At 40.7% G+C, this 23,178-nt stretch overlaps 1 protein-coding gene across 1 annotated transcript; it reads left to right on the top strand.

The window, feature by feature from the left end:
- Positions 1 to 1,767: 1,767 nt before the first annotated feature.
- On the top strand, positions 1,768 to 22,967 carry LOC308236526 (uncharacterized protein; the record flags this gene model as incomplete). Its single annotated transcript, XM_080646311.1, has 3 exons — positions 1,768 to 2,672; positions 8,445 to 8,518; positions 22,039 to 22,967. The coding sequence occupies 3 exons, from the start codon at positions 1,768 to 1,770 to the stop codon at positions 22,965 to 22,967; spliced, it is 1,908 nt and encodes a 635-aa protein (XP_080502437.1).
- Between the last annotated feature and the right edge of the window lie 211 nt (positions 22,968 to 23,178).

Below are 23,178 nucleotides of genomic sequence, written 5' to 3'. Positions count from 1 at the left end.
ACCTTCATCATTATTTTCCCTAATTTATAGGCATCATCTATTTCTTAAAGTATCTAAGTAAGGAAAGTAATTGAAGGAATTAAGTTTGGATAGTGGTGATAGGATATTTTTGACAAAAGCCTGAGTAGAAATGAAAATAAGGTGAGAATTACAGGTCATTGGAGAAAAGAGAACAGACACTTCCTATGCATCTTCATACCTTAATTCAGTCCCTTTTCTAAATACACCATTCTTTCTTTTCACTGCTTTCAATTATTTTCTTCCTATAAATTCTCACACATTCTCTAAGCCTGTCCTTTTTGTTTATTGACGATGAGAATTGTTTTTACTTTTAAAATGTTTTGAAGATAATAACCTAGAGTCATATCTGAAGTGTCACTTGGAATTGGTCTCCATTATTTTAAAATTCGTACATGTTACATATACCCTATAATAAATTTAATATTTTCTTATATGATTTATTGCTATTTTTGATAATTATGTCTCTCTAGATTGTAAACTTTCTAGACCAAAGGGCATCAATTTATTCTGTATAAGAAAAAAATAGTGCAGTTAATTACAACATAGAGGGATTCCAATATACTTATTGAATCATATTTCCTATGGAATTCACATGGAACATATGCATTCAATAAATATTTAGTAATATAATAACTTAACCATAAATACATATTTCTTTAATTTGGGAGGCAATATGGTATATTAGTATGATGGCAGATTCAGATATTAGATTGACTGGGACTGATACTAGCTTTGATCCTTAGCTGTGTACCCATGAGTAAGTCATTAAATATTTCTATGCTATAGTTTCCTAATATGCAAAAATTAGGATAATAATAATACTTGGAATTGTTATGAGACTCAAACGACTTGTAGAAAAGAACTTCTGGGACTTTTCTGATTTGAGTAAATGGATCTGAAACAGAACAGATCTTAGCACACAATAATCACCTAATGTTAGTGATCAATTTTGATCACTCTAGATCCCATGAACAATGTCTAAAAAGTTGAGTAAAGACAATTAAGCATGATATATTACAACCTGGCAAAATCTATATGTTAGGATTGAATTATTTCATTATTTCTAAAACACCACATATGTACACTGACACATAATACACACACTCCTTACTGAAAACAAGTGCAAAAATATCTGGGGCTGAGCCCATGTTTCTCAGTATACTACACAACAGAAACTAAAAAGCAAAATTATTTTTAATGAATTCAAAGACTGTATAAATTAGTTTCTAATTTTGTGTGTGTACACTTGTTTATTTTAGAATGATAGAATAACCTTTGCAAATTACCTCAGAGATATAGGACAATATAATTCCCTCATCTCCAAATCCTAATTCCATATATTGAGGTAATATAATCTCAAAGGGTGACACTTAAAGAAGATTATAATAAAAAGACAAAATAAACGTTAATCTAGTTACTTATCTAATTTTTCACATGAACATATTACTGACAAAGTCATGATTAATTGATGAATATTTTTTGATAGAATACAGTAGAAAACAAAATTTCACTTCTTCAAATGCTCTTTTATTACTGAGTAACTATAAGAATATTGTTACTAAGTGATGTGACTCATAAACTAATCTCAAATTATAAATAGTGATATGTTGATATATTTCAGATGCTCTCATATCACCAACTATTATTCATTAAATAGAAATAGAAAAACATTGGTGCTAATTGTGTCTTAATTTTTTTTATTCTTTTTGTAGAAAAGAACTTCTGGGACTTTTCTGATTTGAGTAAATGGATCTCAAAAATGAAACTGTGGTGACTGAGTTTATTTTACTAGGGTTTTCTGGACGATGGGAACTTCAGATTTTCTTCTTTGTGACATTCTCCTTGGTCTACAGTGCTACTGCATTGGGAAACATTCTCATTATAGTCACAGTGACATGTAGCACCACCCTTCATTCTCCCATGTACTTCCTCCTTGGGAACCTCTCTTTTTTGGACATGTGTGTCTCCACTGTCGCCTCACCCAAGATGATCACAGACTTGCTCGCTGAACACAAGACCATCTCCATATGGGGCTGCATGACCCAGATGTTCTTTATGCACTTCTTTGGGGGTGCTGAGATGACTCTTTTGATAGCCATGGCCTTTGACAGATACGTAGCCATATGTAAACCTCTGCACTACAGGACAATCATGAGCCGTCGCTTGCTGAATGGGTTTGTGGTACTTTCATGGATAATTGGCTTTATACACACCATGAGCCAGATGGTGCTAATAGTGAATTTGCCTTTCTGTGGCCCCAATGTGGTAGACAATATATTTTGTGACGTCCCCCTTGTGATTAAGCTTGCTTGTATCAAAACATATACCCTGGAACTATTTGTCATTGCTGACAGTGGGCTGCTCTCACTTATCTGTTTCATCCTCCTGCTTGTCTCCTACGCTGTCATCCTGGTCACCGTGTGGCAAAGATCATCTGGAGGGCTCTCCAAGGCTCTGTCCACATTGTCTGCACATGTCATTGTAGTCACTCTGTTCTTTGGACCTTGTGTCTTTATCTATGCCTGGCCATTCAGTAGTTTTGTAGGCAATAAAATCCTTTCTATATTTTACACTGTTATCACACCCTTCCTGAATCCGATCATTTACACCCTGAGAAATCAGAAAATGCAAGTGGCCATGAGAAAATTATGGTTCCTACTTATTAGCTCTATGCAGAACTTCTAAATTTAAACACAATAAAATTAACACTACTTTCAAATACTATGCTAACAGAACTTGAATAGATTATACATAACACATGGTTTCACTCTTCTTATGTTAAAATCATAACCAGTACAGAAAAAAATAATAAAATATTTTAATGATCACAATGCATTTATAGCATATAACGATAATTAGCAGCCTGCAGCAAAACAGACATAAAATCATTGAGTACTTTTACATAGGCATTCAATATATATTTACAGTACTAATAAAGAAATAAATGTGACTAATTAGAGCTTTAGTCCTCTTTTTTGACAAGGCAATATGTCAAACTTTCGAGGAAAATAGATTCATGTCACAATACTATCTATAACAGTGGTTCTCAACCTTTCTAATGCCGCGACCCTTAAATACAGTTCCTCATGTTGTGGTGACCCACAACCATAAAATTATTTTTGTTGCTACTTCATAACTGTAATTTTGCTACTGTTAATGAATCGTAATGTAAATATCTGTGTTTTCCGATGGTCTTTAGTCTCTACAGCAGCGGTTCTCAACCTGTGGGTTGCAACCCACAGGTTGAGTGACCCACAGGTTGAGAACTGCTAGCAGGGTCGCCTAAGACCATCGAAAAACACAGATATTTACATTACGATTCATTAACAGTAGCAAAATTACAGTTTTGAAGTAGCAACAAAAATAATTTTATGTTTGGGGGTCACCACAACATGAGGAACTGTATTAAAGGGTCGCGGCATTAAAAAGGTTGAGAACCACTGCTCTATAATAATAAAAGCATAATATGCAAATTGACCAAACAACCAAATGGACGACCACACTATGACACGCCCGGGCACCAGGCCAGCCAAGGCAGGTGTGATGCGATTGGTTGGGGGGCCCGGCCATTGCTCCATGATCACCTGGCATAGGGAGGCCCAGGCCACCCTCTGTGGGGCGATCGATGGGGGGCTTCACAATTGTTCGCCCCAAAGAGGGAGGCCCAGGCCACCCTCTGCGCACTAATCAATCATGGAGCCCCAGCTAAGTGGGTGCGGCCTCCCTCTGCTGGGTTGATCACAGAGCCCTGTGATCAATCGCCCCGCAGAGAGAGGCTCAGGTCACCCGGCTGGCGGTGCTTCAGCAAATGGGTGGGGCCTCCCTCTGCGGGGGGATCAATCTGGGGGCCCTGCAATCGATTGCCCCACAGAGGGTGGCCCAGGCTACTGGCCAGAGATGCTCTGGCAGGTATGCAGGGCCGGCCAGCGATTGCCACGCAGAGGGAGGCCCAGGCCAGCCAAGTGATCGCACCCCACACCTACCGCCTGCAGAGGGAGGTGATCAGTGGCGGGGGAAAGGGGGTGCAGAGCCGCACAAATGGCAAGCAGTGGCAGCGTTGGGGGCAGGGCTAGCTGCCAGCAGCTGGGGGAAGGAAAGCCCCAATACGCCCTCATCACCGGCCAGGCCTAGGGACCCTACCTGAGGGGTCCCAGGTTGCGAGAGGGTGCAGGCTGGGCTGAGGGACACCTCCCACTCCGTGCATGAATATATACCTCTAGTATATAATAAAATCCCAGCAACCAAATGGCAGAACAACCAGTCATGATGACGCGCACTGACCACCAGGGGGTAGACACTAAATGCAAGAACTGCTCCCTGGTGGTCAGTGCGCTTCCACAGTGGGAGCAGCCAATCCGAGGGTGGGTCCACAGTGGCTCGGCTAACCGGATTGAGCAGCTGCTCCTGCAGCGAGCCCCACCAGTGCACAAATCCCATGCACTGGGCCTCTAGTTTCATTATAAACAAAGATGAATGATGAACAAGAAGAATCTCAGAGGTTCCATTTCCCTAAAAATATTCTAATTATATTAATTGAGAACTTAATTTGCATCTCATGTTCTAATGTGGAATGGTGGTAGATAAGATTTCTTCTTTTTTAAAATATATCTTTATTGTTGAAAGCATTACAGATTTCCCTTTTTCCTCCCCAATGACCCCCTTCCACCCCACCCCTGCCCCTTTCTAGGCCTTCATTCCACTATTGCCTGTGTCCATGGGTTAATCACATATGCATATAAATTATTAGTTTGATCTCTTCCCTCTCCCACCGCATTCCCTCTGAGGATCCTCAGTGTATTGCCTGCTTCCATGTCTCTGGATCTATTTTGTTTGTCAATTTATTATGTTCACTAGATTCCACATATAAGTGAGATCATATAATAGTTGTCTTTCTCTGACTGGCTTGTTTTACTTAGTGTAACACTCTCCCAGTCCCTTCATGCTATCTTAAAGGGTAACAGATCCTTCTTTTTTTTTTTTTACAGTTGCATAGTATTCCATGGTGTAAATGTACCACAGTGTTTTTATCCTCTCATCTGCTGATGGACACTTGGACTATTTCCAGATCTTAGCTATTGTAAATTGCACTGCTATGAACATAGGGGTGTGTACATTCTTTCTTATTGGTGTTTTGGGTTTCTTAGGATATATTCCTAGAAGTGGGATCACTAGGTAAAATGGAAGTTCCATTTTAATTTTTTTTTTTAGGAAACTCTACATTGTTTTGCATAGTGGCTGCACCAGTCTGCATTCCCACCAGTAGTGTACTAGGGTTCCCTTTTTCCTCATCCTTGCCAGCACTTATCATTTGTTGATTTATTGATGGTAGTCATTCTAGCAGGTGTGAGGTGGTACCTCATTGTTGTTTTAATTTGCATCTCTCTGATGATTAGTGACTTTGGACATTTTTTCATGTCTCTTGGCCATTTGTATGTCCTCTTCAGAGAAGTGTCTATTGAGGTCTCCTGCCTATTTTTTATTGGGTTATCTGCCTTCCTATTGTTGAGTTGTATGAGTACTTTATATATTTTGGCTATTAACCCCTTATCAGATATATCATTGATAAATATGTTCTCTCATACAGTGGTTTTTCTTTTCATTTTGATGCTGGCTTATGTTGCTGTGCAGAAGCTTTTTATTTATGTAGTTCCATTTGTTTCTTTTTTTCCTTTGTTTCTTTTGCCCTCAGCATTGTGTCAGTGAACATTTTGCTACACGAGATGTTTGATATTTTGCTGCCTATGTTTTCTTCAAGGATTTTTGTGGTTTCACAGCTTACATTTAAATATTTTATCCATTGTGAGTTTATTCTTGTGTATGGTGTAAGTCGATAGTCTAGTTCAGCCATGGGCAAACTACGGCCCGCAGGCCGGATCCGGCTGTTCTATCCGGTTCTCTTGCTCTCCCCTCCGCTCCTTTACTTTGAATTTATATTAGTTCACACAAACACTCCATCCATGCTTTTGTTCTGGCCCTCTGGTCCAGTTTAAGAACCCATTGTGGCCCTCGAGTCAAAAAGTTTGCCCACCCCTGGCTCTAGTTTCATTTTTTTGCATGCAAACACCATTTATTGAAGAGACTGTCTTTACTCCATTTTATGCTCTTGCTTCCTTTATCAAATATTAATTGAGCATAGTGGCTTGGGTTGATTTCTGCATTCTCTGTTCTGTTCCATTGATCTATATGCCTCTTCTTGTGCCAGTACCAGGCTAAGGTTTATTCCTTTATATGATGATTTGCTTCATTCTTCAACACTAAGGTGACTTTTGTTTTAAGAACTTGAAGGCTGGTTTTGAATTATGATTTAATTAACTTATTTATTATTAAATTGAGTTATTATTGAACTGACTTCTCCTCACCTAGAAATGGGGAAAAAAATTGACTTGTCTATATGTTCAAACATCCATCTAATTAAACAAAGAGAAAGAAAAAAATGAAAATATAAGTGCATACATATAAATAATAAAATGTTGGGCTCTACTTTTGTCTTTTTATCTAATATCATATCTCCATATATAAGCAAGATATAGTCCCATTTATTTTGTCGCTCTGTATTTCACATAACTAGGATTAAAGTCCACTGTCTAATAGAATTATCAAACACCAGTGTATATAACCACAGAGAAATTGGTTTTAAAATTTTTTGCCTAGCCTGGTGTGGCTCAGTGGTTGATCATCAATCCAGGAACCAAGAGGTCACCGGTTTGATTCCCAGTCTGGGTTGCGGGCTCAATCCCCATTAGTTGGCATGCAAGAGACAGCCAATCAATGATTCTTTCTCATCATTAATGTTTCTATCTCTCTCTCCCTCTCCTTTCCTCTCTGAAATCAATAAAAAATATATTTTAAAAATGTTTTCAACTTGCACTAACCAAGAACAGCATAATTTTAGAGTAATGAAGTATTACTAATTTCAAAATAACATACGGATTTAGGAACTTAAAATAGAAGAACGAGAAGGAAACTTTTGAAATGCTAGAAAACAGTAAACCAGCCTGTATCATGAAGGACATGACTGGAGTAGAAGTGTTGATAATAATTTATTATCGATTGAGTAATAACCAACCATATAAAGAGTTAAGAAACTCTGAAAGCATTAACATGGAAAATTCCCCAAGATATATGGAAAGTTAAAAATAAGGTGCAAGACATTGTGTATGATATTGTTAATAAAAAATCTTAACTTCCATGGCTTAAAGTCTTTTTATTTTTTAACTTTATTTTTATTATTGACACTATTACAGATGACTCTATTTCCCCCTCCTTTGTCCACCTCAACCCAACCCCAACTCCCTCTTTCCTCTGGTCATCAGTACACTGCTATCTGTGTCGAGGACATATGGATGGACAACAGGCATTATGAAAAAACTAGAGGGCCGATGCACAAAATTCGTGCACAAGGTTGGGGGAGGCGGCAGGGGGCGGGGTGTGTCCCTCAGCCCAGCCTGCACCCTCTCCAATCTGGGACATCCCTCTCACAATCCAGGACTGCTGGCTCCCAACCACTCGCCTGCCTGCCAGCCTGATTACACCCTAACTACTCCTCTGCCAGCCTGATCGATGCCTAACTGCTCCCCTACCAGCCCTATTGCCCCTAAATGCTCTCCCCTGCCAGCTTGGTCACCCCTAACTGTCCTCCCCTGCAGGCCTGGTCACCCCTAACTGCCCTCCCCTGCTGGCCTGATTGCCCACAACTGCCCTCCCCAGCTGCCCATCTTGTGTCCACATGGGGGCAGCCATCTTTGAACACATGGATCTGGCTATCTTGTGAGTTGGATTGATGGCCAATTTGCATATTACCTCTTTATTATATAGGATGCTCAACATCACTAATCATCAGAGAGATGAAAATTAAAACCACAATGAGATATTACCTCACACCTGCCAGAATGACTACCATCAATAATTCAACAAACAATTGCTGGCAAAGCATTTTTTAAAAGAAAGGATTTATTGGGCCATAAAGGACCAGGTGAAGTCTAAACCACAAGAAGCATCAGTAGGTGGAAAAGGCAATGTATCCATTGTCAAGGAGTTGAGGAGCACTTAAAAGTTTTTATTTATTGATTAATTTTTAGAGAGAGGGAGGGAGAGAGAGAGATCAATTTGTTGTTCCACTTATTCATGAATTCATTTTTTTGTATATGCCCTGACTAGGAATCAAACCACAACCTTGGTGTATCAGGATGACGCTCTAACCCACTGAACGACCTAGCCAGGGCTGAGGAGTGCTTTTTATACAGTATGTTTTGGGGAAGAAAGATGTAAATTGCTTTGAAAGAACTTATATTTGCTACAGATAAGGAGATGGCATAACGTAAAGTGGGATCAGTTCTATAATAGGAGCACCGTCTGTAAGGAAGGAATATTTATTACTTTTGATTGGTTACAGGCAACAGTCCTGAAAATTTATGCATATGCAGGATGCAGTGGTGGTCTGGTGGTGGACTACTAGACTCCTGGATGTTGATTCAAACTCCAGCATCCATTCAGGAATGTGAGCAGTCTTATCAGCTGGCCCTCAGCTATTAACAGGCTAACTGCTCACTCTCATTCTCCAGGTGCTGTAATTTAATTTAGAACATAGACTTTTTTCTTGTCAATATGATTTAAAGGTATGTTCAAATGGTGGGGAAAGAATGTACATAAAAATTTACTTATAACTCTGGGTGGTGGACATACAGTGCAATGTACAGATCTTCTAACATAGAAACCCACACCTGAAGCCTATATATTCATGTTGACCAGTCACCCCAGTCAATTTAATAAATAAAAAATAATAATTTAAAAATTTACTGTCCTATCCGGTTTGGCTCAGTGGATAGAGCGTTGGCCTGTGGACTCAACGGTCCCAGGTCTGATTCTGGTCAAGGGCATGGACCTTGGTTGCAGGCACATACCCGGTGGGGAGTGTGCAGGAGGCAGCTGATCGATGTTTCTCTTTCACTGATGTTCCTAACTTTCTATCCCTCTCCCTTCCTCTCTGTAAAAAATCAATAAAACACATTAAAAAAATAAAATAAAATAAATAAAAATAAAAATTTACTTATATAATCATAGTTTTGAAATTTATGCATTAAATTGATAATTTCCTCTCTTCAAGCATGGGAGACTATGATGGGAAGATTTCTCACTGAATATACAGGGTGTCACCAAAAAACATACACACTTTAACAGCTGATAGCTCAATTTTGAAAATGAAATATATTTTAATAAACACTGCCTTTATAATTATTCAAAGTGTGTGTATACATTTGGGGGGCACCCTATATTTTTTTACTTTTACTTTTATTTTTTATTAAATGTATTCAGGTGAGATTGATAAATAACATTATACAGGTTTCAAGTGTACAACTCTATAGTTCATCATCTGCATATTGCATCATGTGTTCTCCACCCAAAGTCAAGTCTCCTTCACAAGAAATTGATAGTTTCCTCTCTTGAATCATGAATAATGGATGGGAGAGTATGATGGGAGGATTTCTTACTGAATACATATCTACAGTATCCTATATAATAAAAAGGTAATATGCAAATTGACCATCACTCCAACACACAAGATGGCGACCCCCATATGGTCAAAGATAGCCACCCCCATGTGGACACAAGATGGCCACCACAAGATGGCCTGCAGGGGAGGGCAGTTGGGAGGGACCAAGCCTGAAAGGGAGGGCAGTTGTGGGTGATCAAGCCAGCAGGGGAGGGCAGTTGGTGGGGGGGGACAAGGCCTGCAGGGAAGGGCAGTTGGGGGCAACCAGGCCAGCAGGGGAGGGCAGTTGGGGTGGGACCAGGCCTGCAGGGGAGGGCTGTTAAGGGCAATCAGGCTCACAGAGGAGGGCAGTTAGGGGCGACCAGGCTGGCAAGGGAGGGCAGTAAGGGGTGACCAGGACAGCAAGGGAGGGCAATTGGGGGTGACCAGGCCTGCAGGAGAGGACAGTTAGAGGTGACCAGGCGGGCAGGAGAGGGCAATTAGGGGTGTCCAGGCCATCAGGAGAGGACAGTTAGGGGCAATTGGGCCGGCAGGGGAGCAGTTAGGCATTGATCAGGCTGGTAGGGGGCTGTTTAGGGGTGATCAGGCTGGCAGGCAGGCGAGCAGATGGGAGCCAGCAATCCTGGATTGTGAGAGGGATGTCTGACTGCCCATTTAAGCAGTCAGACATTCCTCGAGGGGTCCCAGATTGGAGAGGGTGCAGGCTGGGCTGAGGGACACACTCCCCCCACCAATGCACAAATTTTGTGCACCTGGCCTCTAGTATATATTCGGGCGAGAGGGGGTGTCCCTCAGCCCAGCCTGCACCCTCTCCAAACTGGGACATCCCTCTCACAATCCAAGACTGCTGGCTCCCAACTGCTTGCCTGCCTGCCTGCCTGCCTGCCTGATTGCCCCTAACCACTTCTGCCTGACAGCCAGATCACCCCCTAACCACTCCCCTGCCACCCAGATTGATGCCTAACTGCTCCCCTGCCAGCCCGATTGCCCCTAACTGCCCTCTCCTGCTGGCCTAGTCACCCCTAACTGCCCTCCCCTGCTGGCCTGGTTGCCCCCATCTGCACTCCCCTGCAGGCCTGGTTGCCCCTAACTGCTCTCCCATGCTGGCCTGGTTCCCCCCAGCAGCTCGTCCTGCAGGCCTGGTCCCCTTCCCAACTGCCCTCCCCTGCAGGCCTGGTCACCCCCAACTGCCCTCCCCTGCCCACCCAGTCACCCCTACCTGCCCTCCCCTGCCAACCTATTTACCCCCAACTGCTCTCCCCTGCTGGTTTCCCCCCAAGTGCCCTCCCCTGCAGGCCTGGTTGTCCCCAACTTCCTTCCCCTGAGGCTTGTTCCCCCCCACAACTGCCCTCCCCTGCAGGCCTGGTCCCCATGCCAACTGCCCTACCCTGCAGGTCTAGTGCCCCCCAACTGCCCTCCTCTGCAGGCTTGGTCCCCACCAACTGCCCTCCCCTGCAGGTCTGGTCCACACCAATTGCCATCCTCTATAGGCCTGGTCCCCACGCCAACTGCCCTCCCCTGCAGGCCTGGGTCCCCCCCACTGTCCTCCCCTGCAGGCGTGGTTCCTCCCAACTACCCTCCTCTGCTGGTCTGGTCACCCTCAACTTCCCTCCCCTGCCGGCTATCTTGTGGTGGCCATCTTGTGTCTACATGGGGCCAGCCATCTTTGACCACATGGCGGAGGCCATCTTGTGTGTTGGAGTGACGGTCAATTTGCATATTACTCTTTTATTAGATAGGACTAGAGGCCTTGGGGGAGGGGTGTCCCTCAGCCCAGCCTGCCCCTTCTCACCGTCTGGGAGCCCTCAGGGGATGTCCCTCTGATAGCTTAGGCCTGCTCCCCGCGAGGATTGGGCCTAAGCCACAGTCTGGCCTCCCTCTGCCAGAGGTGACCGGCTGATCTGGGGAAGGTGCCACCCCCATCACCCCACTGCTGCTGCCTCTGCAGCCACCAAGGTGTTTTCATCAACACAGACTCCAGTCCCTTCACCACAAAAAAATGAAAACTTTCTTTAGGCATTTTCAAAATGTCTCTTTTATAGGATATGACATTTCTTTTTTTCTTTTTTTTTTATCCTCACCTGAGGATATTTTTCCACTGATTTTTAGAGAGCATGGAAGAGAGAGGGAAAGACAGAGAGAAACATCAATGTGAGAGGGACACTTTGATGTGCTGCGTCCTGCATGAGCCCTGACCTGGGCCCTGGCCAGGGAGAAACCTGCAACCTAGGTACATGCCCTTGACCAGAATCAAACCCAGACCCTGTGATCAGCAGGTCAAGGCTCTATCCACTGAGCCAAACCAGCTAGGGCAGGATATGACATTTCTTAGCCCCTCCAGCAGCAGACCTTCGTTTTTTCCTCCAGGAGTGACATGGAAAAACCCTAGATCACCTTCTTAGATTCTTATTACACAAGTTACCAAGAACACTGTGAGTGGCATACAGGGAGCTTAGCCAATGAGCATTAAGAAAAGGTGTTTCCTCTGCAGCTCACGTGCAAAGGCAAGGACTGCTGGCACGGTGTCTCCCAGCGGGGGCAGGCCCCCCTGTGTGTTGTGTCTCGGCTCCCGGCCCAACCCCAGTTCCAGCAGCTGTGGGCAGCACACAGTCCCCTCCCGCCCATCTGCACGTGCAGCCTCCTCCTGAGCCGGTCGTAACTGTTACGGTGTCCAGGCTAATTTGTATATTACCTCTTTATATAGATAGATATATATTTTCACTTTAAAAAATGTTTAACTATGAAAATATCCTATCTAATAAAAGAGTAATATGCAAATTAACCATCACTCCACTACACCCACAAGCCATGCCCATCAGCCAATCAGGAGCGAGTGTGCAAATTAACCCCAACCAAGATGGCTGCGGCCATGGAATGAGCAGGAGGCTTGGGTTTCCCCGGCAATGGAGGAAGCCAAGCTTCTGCAGCCCTGGCCTGCCTTGGCCTCCACTTAAGGCTACAAAGTTTCAATTATAGAAGATAAATAAATCCCAACAGAAATGGCTGCTGCCACGGAGCAAGCAGGAGGCTTGGCTCCGCTCAAGGCTACAAAGTTTCAATTGTAGAAGATAAATAAATCCCAGATACCAGGGCCTCCGCTTGGGTAGCCAGGGAGTGTGGCCAGCCTGCAAACCACCACAGGCCCCTTGTCCAGGATGCCCCATGCCCCAAGGGAACCCCCACCCTGATCTGGGACACCCTTCAGGGCAAACCAGCTGGCCCCCACCAGTGCACCAGGCCTCTATCCTATCTAATAATCTAATAAAAGAGTAATATGCAAATTGACCATCACTCCAACACACAAGATGGCTACCCCTATGTGGTCAAAGATGGCTGCCCCCATGTGGACACAAGATAGCCGCCACAAGATGGCCAGCAGGGGAGGACAGTTGGGAGGGACCAAGCCTGCAGGGATGGCAGTTAGGGGTGACCAGGCCGGCAAAGGAGGGAAGTTGAGGGCGACCAGGCCTGCAGGGAAGGGCAGTTGGGGGGGACCCAGGCCTGCAGGGGAGAACAATTGGGGGGGACCAGGCCTGCAGGGGAGGGCAGTTAGGGGTGACCAGGCCTGCAGGGGAGGCAGTTAGGGGCAAACAGGCTGGCAGGGGAGCAGTTAGGCATCAATCAGGCTGGCAGGGGAGTGATTAGGGGGTGATCAGGCTGGCTGGCAGGCAGAAGCAGTTAGGGGCAATCAGGATGGCAGGCAGGCGAGCAGTTGGGAGCCAGCAGTCCTGGATTGTGAGAGGGATGTCTGACTGCCCGTTTAGGCCCGATCCTACCAGGATCGGGCCTAAACAGGCCGTTGGACATCCCTCGAGGGGTTCCAGATTGGAGAGGGTGCAGGCTGGGCTGAGGGACATACACCCCCATGCACGAATTTTGTGCATCAAGCCTCTAGTATTTTCTATAAAAATTATATGTATATTTAAAACAGCATGGCTTATTCTATCACTAATCTTATCTTGTCTGAGTCATTTCTATGCTATTAAATTGCAATACTATTCATAGTTTCTCCATCTAAAATCACAAGTTATTCCTGATTCCTCTTTTCAGACATCATGCGTATCAGCAAGTCTAAATGTCTTTACCGTTAAAAGACATATCAAGTTCTATTTACCACTTCTACTACCACTTCCTTCTCCCACCCTCTCCCAGGCTAAGATCCCAACATTTCTTGAACATGGTACTGAAAAATCTTCAAACTGTCCTCCTTTACCCTTGCCTCCCTCAATCCATTATCCACACAGAAGGCAGAGTAACCTTCAGATTACGCTATAATTACACACTTAGAATAACAACCAAATGCCACATCCTGTGCAACATCTGCCTACCTCTCTGAGATTGCCTTATACTTTCCCTCCATTTGCCTGCCACCATTGTCTCCTTTCTATTGTTCCTCAGCACACCAGATCTTTCCTTCCTCATGGTCATTGTTCTTGCTCTTCCTGTTGCCTGGAATGCCTCTCTTTCTGGGATCCCATAGCTACATTTGTTTGGTTATTCAGACCTCATCTTAAATGTCACCTCCCTAGAGAGCACTTTTCTAATAATAAAAAAGAATGCCCTTCTTGTCTCCATTCATTCCCACAAATATCACTGTTATAGTCATTTATTCTCTGGCAATTTTTTTTTTTTTTTTGCCATTTTCATTGCTCTTTGACTGGCTCCTTCCACTAGAATGTAAAATCCCTGAGACCAAGGATCTTAGCTATCATAATCAGTGCCAAATTTCTCACCCACCTATTCAGTAGGTCTTCCAAATGATAAATATTCAAAACTTTTGTGAAATGAAGAGAATTCATGGGCAGGGACAACAGTGTGGTGGTTGTGGGGATGGATGGAGGTGGTAGAGGATAAAGCATGATGGGAAAAATAAAATTAAATTTAATTAAAAAACAAAAGTAAAAGGAATAAAAAACAGAAATACAGGGGTGGGCAAAAGTAGGTTTACAGTTTTTAATGTGTAAAATGATATAATAATAAATAATAATATATAAGAATAAACTGTTTCACATACTCACAACTGTAAGCCTACTTTTGCCAACCTCTGTACATTTCCAATTTTTCAGATTGGGAACCATCTGAGGAAGCATGCAACATTTTCCCAAGAAACAACCCTCATGGGTGGGGCCAGAACTATAATCTTGCCTTTTGAGTTCCATTCTTGTGATATTTTCACTCTTACTGGATGTCTTGCTTGGTAAACTAGCACGGGTCAATCGAGATCCACCCATTAAAACACACACGTCTTTCTTCTTAATGTTATACAATTGCCTAAGATGAAAAAGGTTTCTTGGCAGAGAGGAGAGGGCTACTGTTGAGATCTCATTACTAGTTAGATCTTATTACTTTTAATGAATTCTAAAGCGTGGTAAATTATGAGACGTGAGATCTCTGAGAAGTCTGTAATTATATAAAACACAACAAACACAAAACAAAGACTTTGCATTTCCAAAGATCTCTCATCTCTCATCTTTCCTCCTTTTCTCTCTCTCTTCTCCTTCCTCTCCCCTTCATTTTCTGTATAATTATATATGGCTTTGCAGTCCTCACATCTTTGTGGCCATGGTTTCTCTGTATCTCCATTTTTTCCCCCTTATTTTTTCCATATGTGTTTTTCCATTTTTCTCCTCTGTTCTTCTATTTTTTTCTAATTATTTTATATTTCTAACTTTCTGTCTTTCTGAAAACTTATTCTATAGATAAACTTTCACATCAACAAAGTGACATGTGTTCAAAATTATTTATTTGCAGCACAGATTATAATAGGAATAAAAACTACAAATACCATTATCTCCATCTCTTCACCTCTTTCTTCCACTTTCCCACACCTCCCACTGCATTACTGTCTGAACTGGACATAGATTTGAATAAAAGTATACTTGATAGTATGTTGTATTTCTTTTGTGAAAGCTGTTTATTACTTTAATTTTAATTTGACTCAGATTTATTCATTTTTTTCTTTTTAATGTATAAAAAATGAATGAAATGGATTTTTGTATGATTAAATAATTTTCCCTCAGCAATATTTTTTTAATTAAAAACAGAAAGGTCTTCATTTTACAATAGCAGAACACAGAAACAACATATTCAAAAAGTGAATGAATATGAATACCAAAATCACACCAAATTAATTTTTCTCTTATTTGAGAGGACACAGCCCTAGAGAGTGTATAAGAAAGCGTAACGCTTTCTTACTCAGGAAGACTTACTCCTGAAAAGTATTTTTGAGCATAACATATTCTTTTACTACCTAGCTCTTCTGCACCAAAAATATGCCAGCATACTTTCCACTAAGTAATCTCAGTACTTTAACTTATTAAACATCAATGCCTTCTCACCACTTATATGAATTATTTAATAAGATCACTGTTACTGATAAAATGTCAAAATCAAGATTCTAATGAGATCCAGTGGGGCCTTAGCTGACCTATGTTTTGAATATGTAGTCCTTAAAATTTTCTAATTTTAGTTTACATTCGAATAATTACCATTGGAAGGAATCTACAGGCTGAAGGTTGCTGTAAAACCCCAAGGAATATTCCCAATTACATCACAAATTAGTAAATTTCACAATTTATGATTATTCACCATGAGAATATATATTTAAGGAAGAATTCTGGAATACTCAGTTGATCTTTTCATCATAAGAAAGAGGAGGATAGCTATATGTTTGAGAGTAGTATTGGACTCCTGGCAAGGTGAAATTTTTGGTCATTCTTTGATTTTTTTTTTTAACTGAGAGGAAGAAGAAATAGAACAAAATTCATACTCTTTGTCTGGGACATCTGCCTTAAAATGCGTGAGGATAGGATAATGCTGGAGAAACAGAGAAAGGGTAAGGTCTAAATTCATACATATAGCACTTCCTACTCTGTTTCTCAAATACACCCCCCGTTACGTCTTCCTGATGCTTAGTATTATTTTAAAGGGCTTAAAATATTTAATTGCACTATTATAAAAAATGAAAATGGCAATAACTTTGGAAGATTCACCATTTGTATTCAACTTTGAGTATCACACAAATGACTGATTTCCCCCATGATAAATCAGAGATAACGTGGAGGAGAAAATCAGAATTCACAAGTCAGAAGGAGTAGGCTGAGTTCCAAAGACAACCCTCACTAACTTTACAAGTTGGCAAACCCTTTGGTCCCCTACTCAACTGTCATGAGTTTCCTGCATATGGTTCTATTATAGACCAATATAAGGCTCTGATTTAGGGATCTTAAAACAAGACAATTCACAAACCTTAGCTGAATTAGATAAGAAAACTTTACATGGACCCTTCCTTGAACCTCCACAAGTTCCTACCTTGAAATGTCCCATTTAAGCAGTCACCATTTCCTCTGGGATTAACTGCAGGACAGTGACAAAAGATCTAGTGTCTACTTCTCATTTTTTTCTAGAATTTATTTAATCACTGAATGTTTTCTTAGTTCATTTTAAGTAGATGTGAATTGACTACTAATCACCTAATTTGATCTTCATATTAATGCTGTGAAGTAAAAAGAATGAATATATTATTTCTCCTTTATAGATTTAAAAATCAGGTTTCAAAGGACTAAATGACATTTAAGTTTATAGTTTCCAAATTGTAGAATAATTCCCAAACCAATGCTCTTCCTACAATATTCATGATACTGTGTAAAACCTTTAAGTATGAAAGAACTATAGAGGTTTCCATCATCTAATTTATCTATCCCATTTATTTGTTAAGTAATTATCTGGGTGAAGATTTGTGCAATTGAATGAAATTTTATATAATCTTCAACTCTACTATCAACTAAATATTTTTATGTTCTTCAGCCTGATCCACATTTTTAAAAACTTGTAGGGTAACAGTATATTTTAACAACTTAACTCAGCCTACTCCTTCTGACTTGTGAATTCTGATTTCTTCCTCCATTTTATCTCTGAGTTATCATGGGGGAAAATCAGTCATGTGTGTGATACCCAAATTTAAATACAAATGGTGACTCTTCCAAAGTTATTGCCATTTTCATTTTTTATAATAGTGCAATTATTATTTCTATATTTTAACAACTTAAAATATAGAAATAAATACAGTATCAGAAAAGACACTATCATTTTCAAGCTTTTATTCACTGTATTCCTGTTGGCAGGAATAATATTAAGGAGATTCATTTTAAAGCACAAAGATAAGTCACTTTGTTTTTATCAGAATGAATTAGACACTATACGTGAGAGAATGAGAAGTAACTAATGCATGGTTGAGAATGAGCAAATTTCAAGGGTGGTAATATTCAGGAGGAAAGGCTTAACACTGAAGAGCAGGTTAAGAATTTTCAATCTGCAGAAAAATCCATTGGAATGGACCACTTAGTAAGCACCTACGATGCTCAGACCACCATGGAATGATAAAAACAATCTATTGCCTCAGAATTAATGGAAAGACAGGCATTGAATACAATGAAGTAGAACACATGTAGAGAACAAAGTGAAAAAGATTTAAGACTGAAAGAATGTGGGTGAATGAGAGAAGGAAGAAAGGGATAAGGAAGAGAGCGATAAGGAAGGAAAAGCCAGGGATAAAATAAGTGAGAGAAACTGCAAGAAAAAAAAAATAAAAGAATAAAATAAAAAATAAAAGAAACTATAGCACATGTAAACGGAATAATTTAAAAAAACTGAGTGTGCTGTTGGGGAGGTGGAGGCATTGGACAAAAAAAGAAAAAAAGAGAAAGAACTCCTGGACATGGACAACAGTGTCGTGCTTGTAGGGAGCAGGGGGTGCGTGGCAGTGGAAGAAGGTATAGGGGGGATAAATGGTGATGGATAAAAAGAAAAAGAAAAAAGAAAAAATTAAATTAAAAAAGAAAAAAACTGAGTGTCTGAAGGTAAAATTAGCAGGAAGATAATAGGAAAATAAAATAAAAAGAAGCAAAAGGAAATGAATGGGGAAAGATGAAAGGATGAGATGCTAGCACGGTGATCAGGTCTTCAAACACCTGCTCCAGGAGTTGGTCTGATAGCAGCCGGAATCCTGGCAAGCTCAGTGCAGCCTGCAGATGCTGGGTGTGTGCACTCTGATATAGGGGAGGGACATCGGCACCCTTTCTACCTGTGCATCTTTGGTGCCAGACGTGTGTTTGTATCAGTTGAAATAATAAAGAAGGTTAGAGATGAAACATTCAAGTTTCTATCTTTGCCTACACTAACAATACTGCTTTGCCTTATCTGACTAGAACAAAAAAATGTGTCTCTATAAACTCCATTGCTTTTGTTTTCCCCCCAGGAATTCATTTTGTACGGAGTAATGTCCATCTGAGACATATCTGTCCTCAGCCACTGTGGTGAGCACAATTTGAGAATCACCAGAACAGAATGTGCATAAATGAGAATGGGAGGAGGAAAGTGGAGTGAAGACGTCTGTGGTAAGCAATTCCACCTATTAATAATAGACAGGACATAGACATGGATGATAGAAAATAAAAACAAAGGAGGATTGGAAGAGACTGTAACTCTCAGAGTGTCACCTGTGTCTGGAATTGTCAACCCAAAGAAGCATGAAATACCCGAAAACCCGGAATGCATCACACTTCAGAAAAGGTAATGGGAACTATTGACTTACTTTCTTGAGAGCAGGTTTCTGTATGCAGATTGAGGAATGAATGTGGAAGCCAATAGTTGTCAGATGGATAAAAGACAAGAGGAAGCTCCTAAGCTAATGTGAAGGACTCCAAAGATATTTTTTTCTATTCCAATTTGCTTCAACTTACTATGTGTGTGCTTACATGTGTGAATATGAGCCCATGTGTTATAAATTCCTGTTCCATAACATTTGACTGCTAATTACAAAGGTTACTAATCATATAGAACAAATGTTCTGATGTTTAGGTGTGCCTAGAACACCAGTGTATTGCTTAAATTTCCCATGAGTTCTCCATTGACTTTTTAAGCCTGACTTTTCTTTATTCTTTTCTTCTTTCCTCTCTCCTAGATTCTCTTTCTAGGGATGTTAACAATAATTTCTGTCAAATTTCAATGGGGAATTATTCCCTCTACAGTCTTTCCCCCCACTCCCCTCCCCCCATTCAATAGTACTTTTTTTTCTTCTTTATTTCCCCATGAAAAACTATTTTAAATATAATAATGTTACATGCAATAAACATTAATATTTCAAGAAAAAAAGATGTTAAATATAATATTACCCAAACTGTACTAACATAGTATAATATCACAAAAATTTAAGGAAATATTAAAAATCTGCAAGTAATAGGATTACTTCTATTATAGTATACTTTTAAGAAGATTTATTGAGATATGATCAACATATCATAAATTCTATCATTTAAAAAGTACAACTCAATGGTTTTAAATGTTTTCATAGAGTTATGTAAGTATCAACATGATATAATTTTAGAACATCTTCGTCACCTAAAAAGAAACCTCATACTCATTAGCAGTCCTTCCCACATCCTACTCTTAGCCCTAGGCAAACACTCCTCTATTTTTTTGTCTCTACAGATTTGCCTTGTCCAAACATTTTGCATAAAATGAATTATACAATATGCAGTTCTTTGTGACTGACTTCATTCATATAGCATAATATTTAGAGGTTTGTCCATGTTGTAGCATGTATCAGTACTTCACTCCTTTTTACTGCTAAATTGTAACACACTGTATCCATTGCACTTTAGAAATACAACTATTGCATGTATTAAAAATCAGGGAAATATTGTTGTATGTCACATTATATTATTTTATTATAATTAGCAATTTTTCACTTTTAAAATTATTCCTACAGTCAATCATGCCCATATATCATAATATTACATATGCGTATCATACATAATAAAAGGCTAATATGCAAATTGACCAAACGGCGAAACAACTGGTCACTATGACAGGGACTGACCACCAGGGGGCAGACACTCAATGCAGAAGCTGCCCCCTGGTAATTAGTGTGCTCTCACAGGAGGAGCACCACTCAGCCAGAAGCCAGGCTCATGGCTGGCAAGCACAGCGGCGGTGGTAGGAGCCTCCCTCCTCCGTGGCAGCACTAAGGATGTCTGACTGATGGCTTAGGCCCACTCCCAGACTGCGAGAGGGTGCAGGCCAGATTGAGGCACTCCCCCGAGTGCACAAATTTTGTGCACTGGGCCTCTAGTTTATTTATAAAATGTTTCTACAATTGTAGTAATATAAAAAGTATAAAACAATCACAAATATAAAACATTGCAAATGCATAATTTATAATAATACAGAGAGAAAGTCTACTATTTTTATGTACCTTAGTTAATTATCTTGTGTATCTCCTGGGTGAACATAATCAACCCTTTGGACTATGCCTTACATCTGAATGTCTCTAACATGAATAGAGTTCTTATTTAAGCTAGAATATTCCCCCAAAATGGGAAATATTTATTTACACAAGCAATATCATGGTTAATTATTTAAGTGCCTAAATAAAATACCACCAGTTGATGGGATATTAACAATTTCCTAATCAATTTAAACTAAGGAAAACATGGCTTTTTTTCTACAATTTCTTAAGAAGAATTAAGAAGAAAACTCATTGCAAATTTAAAAATCTTAACTGCAATTGCTTTATTTTTCTCATCTGCCAAGTGAGTATATTAGACTCTATGTGCTATATGACCAATTCCAGCTCTAGTGTGCTCTGATTTTATTAGAGATAACAAAAATATTTTACATGTTGTAATAAATTTTATATTATATAAAAATATTTGTGGGAAGAATCATTTGGCTATCATTATGAGATCTGAAGAAGAAGTGGGCTATGGATATATAGTGAGCACAAGAGACCTAGAATATAATAGAAGTAATCCTGTTACTTGCAGATTAGTGTTAAGATTTAAGAACAGTGTGGAACAGATGCAGGACTGGGACTCTACCAGGGGTGTAATGGGGGGATACCTTTAAGTTTGGTAAAAATGTACATATCTTGCTTAAGATCCCGGTGACCGGCTTGGATTAAAGGTGCACAAGGGCACCAAAGAAGCACAATGTAATGAGAACTATTGAGGCACAAATTCAGAAAAAAAAGCATATAGCTACCAGCTGGTAACTAGGCCTTCTACAGAAACTGAAGGAAAGAAGCACCTGCAAAAGCACTTTGCTCTGTTGGGATGAAGACAGAGGACCAAAATCCAGCAACTAATCTAAACATTGGAGGTAGTAATATAACCACTAGCAGCAACAACAACAAAATCTGATCATTTTGATAATGGTTAAGTTTTGCTTTAATCAGGAAATTTTTAATATACCTCAAGCAAAGTAGCCCAGAGTCCTAAAGGGGCACAATTATATAGATGCACTTAAATGGGAACAACAGTGTGGTCATAAGAACAGTGTCTAGGGGAATCGGGAAAATGAAGAGTAGAAAGATTAACTCAAAGCATATGAGAGTTATGAGGCATAAGTTGTTTTCAGCTAGGGAATGTTGGATGTGGCAAATATTTTTATTTGGAGAAGAGCTATGGCACAGATGAAAAGAAGGTTATAACAATATTTTTTGCTTTGTTATCCTGTAGACTGAGGAGTTATGGAGAGCAAAAACAACACAGTGGTGACAGAATTCATCCTCCTTGGTCTGACCCAGTCTCAAGATGCTCAACTCCTGGTCTTTGTGCTAGTTTTAATTTTCTACCTCATCATCCTCCCTGGAAATTTCCTCATCATTCTCACCATCAGATCAGACCCTGGCCTCACAGCGCCCCTCTATTTCTTTCTGGGCAACTTGGCATTCCTGGATGCATCCTACTCCTTCATTGTGGCTCCCAGGATGCTGGTGGACTTCCTCTCTGAGAAGAAGGTAATCTCCTACAGGGGCTGCATCACTCAGCTCTTTTTCTTGCACTTTCTTGGAGCAGGAGAGATGTTTCTTCTTGTTGTGATGGCCTTTGACCGCTACATAGCCATCTGCCATCCTTTACACTATTCAACTGTTATGAACCCTAGAGCCTGCTATGCCTTGCTGGTGTCTCTGTGGCTAGGAGGCTTTACTCATTCCATTGTACAAGTGGCCCTTATTCTCCACTTGCCCTTCTGTGGCCCAAACCAGCTGGATAACTTCTTCTGTGATGTGCCGCAGGTCATCAAGCTGGCCTGCACAGACACCTTTGTGGTGGAGCTCCTGATGGTCTCCAATAGTGGCCTGCTCACCCTCCTGTGCTTCCTGGGGCTTCTGGCCTCCTATGCTGTCATCCTGTGCCGTGTAAAGGGGCACTCCTCTGAAGGGAAGAACAAGGCTTTCTCCACATGCACCACACACATTATCATTGTGTTTCTCATGTTTGGACCTGCCATCTTCATCTACACTCGCCCCTTCAGAGCTTTCCCAGCTGACAAAGTGGTTTCCCTCTTTCACACAGTGATCTTTCCTTTGATGAATCCTGTGATTTATACCCTACGCAATCAGGAAGTGAAAGCTTCCATGAGGAGGTTACTGAGTCGGCACATGGTTTTTTGAATGGAACAAAAGAATGAGAAAAGAAAGAAAAGAGAAAGTCCAGTATGAATTAATTAAATAATGTATTCATTATGCACTGAATCAGTCAACCATTTAGCAAACATTGTGTTTATTAAGCACTTCCAATTTTTAGGCACTATTATAGTTGTATGAATAAGACAGGTAAGATTCCCAGTCTCCTATGGTTACATTCAAGTACATAAAGACACAT

This window comes from Plecotus auritus, assembly GCF_963455305.1.
Source record: "Plecotus auritus genome assembly, chromosome: 1".
In the NCBI taxonomy this organism is placed as follows: domain Eukaryota; kingdom Metazoa; phylum Chordata; class Mammalia; order Chiroptera; family Vespertilionidae; genus Plecotus; species Plecotus auritus.
This window is presented reverse-complemented; position numbering and strand designations above follow the sequence as displayed.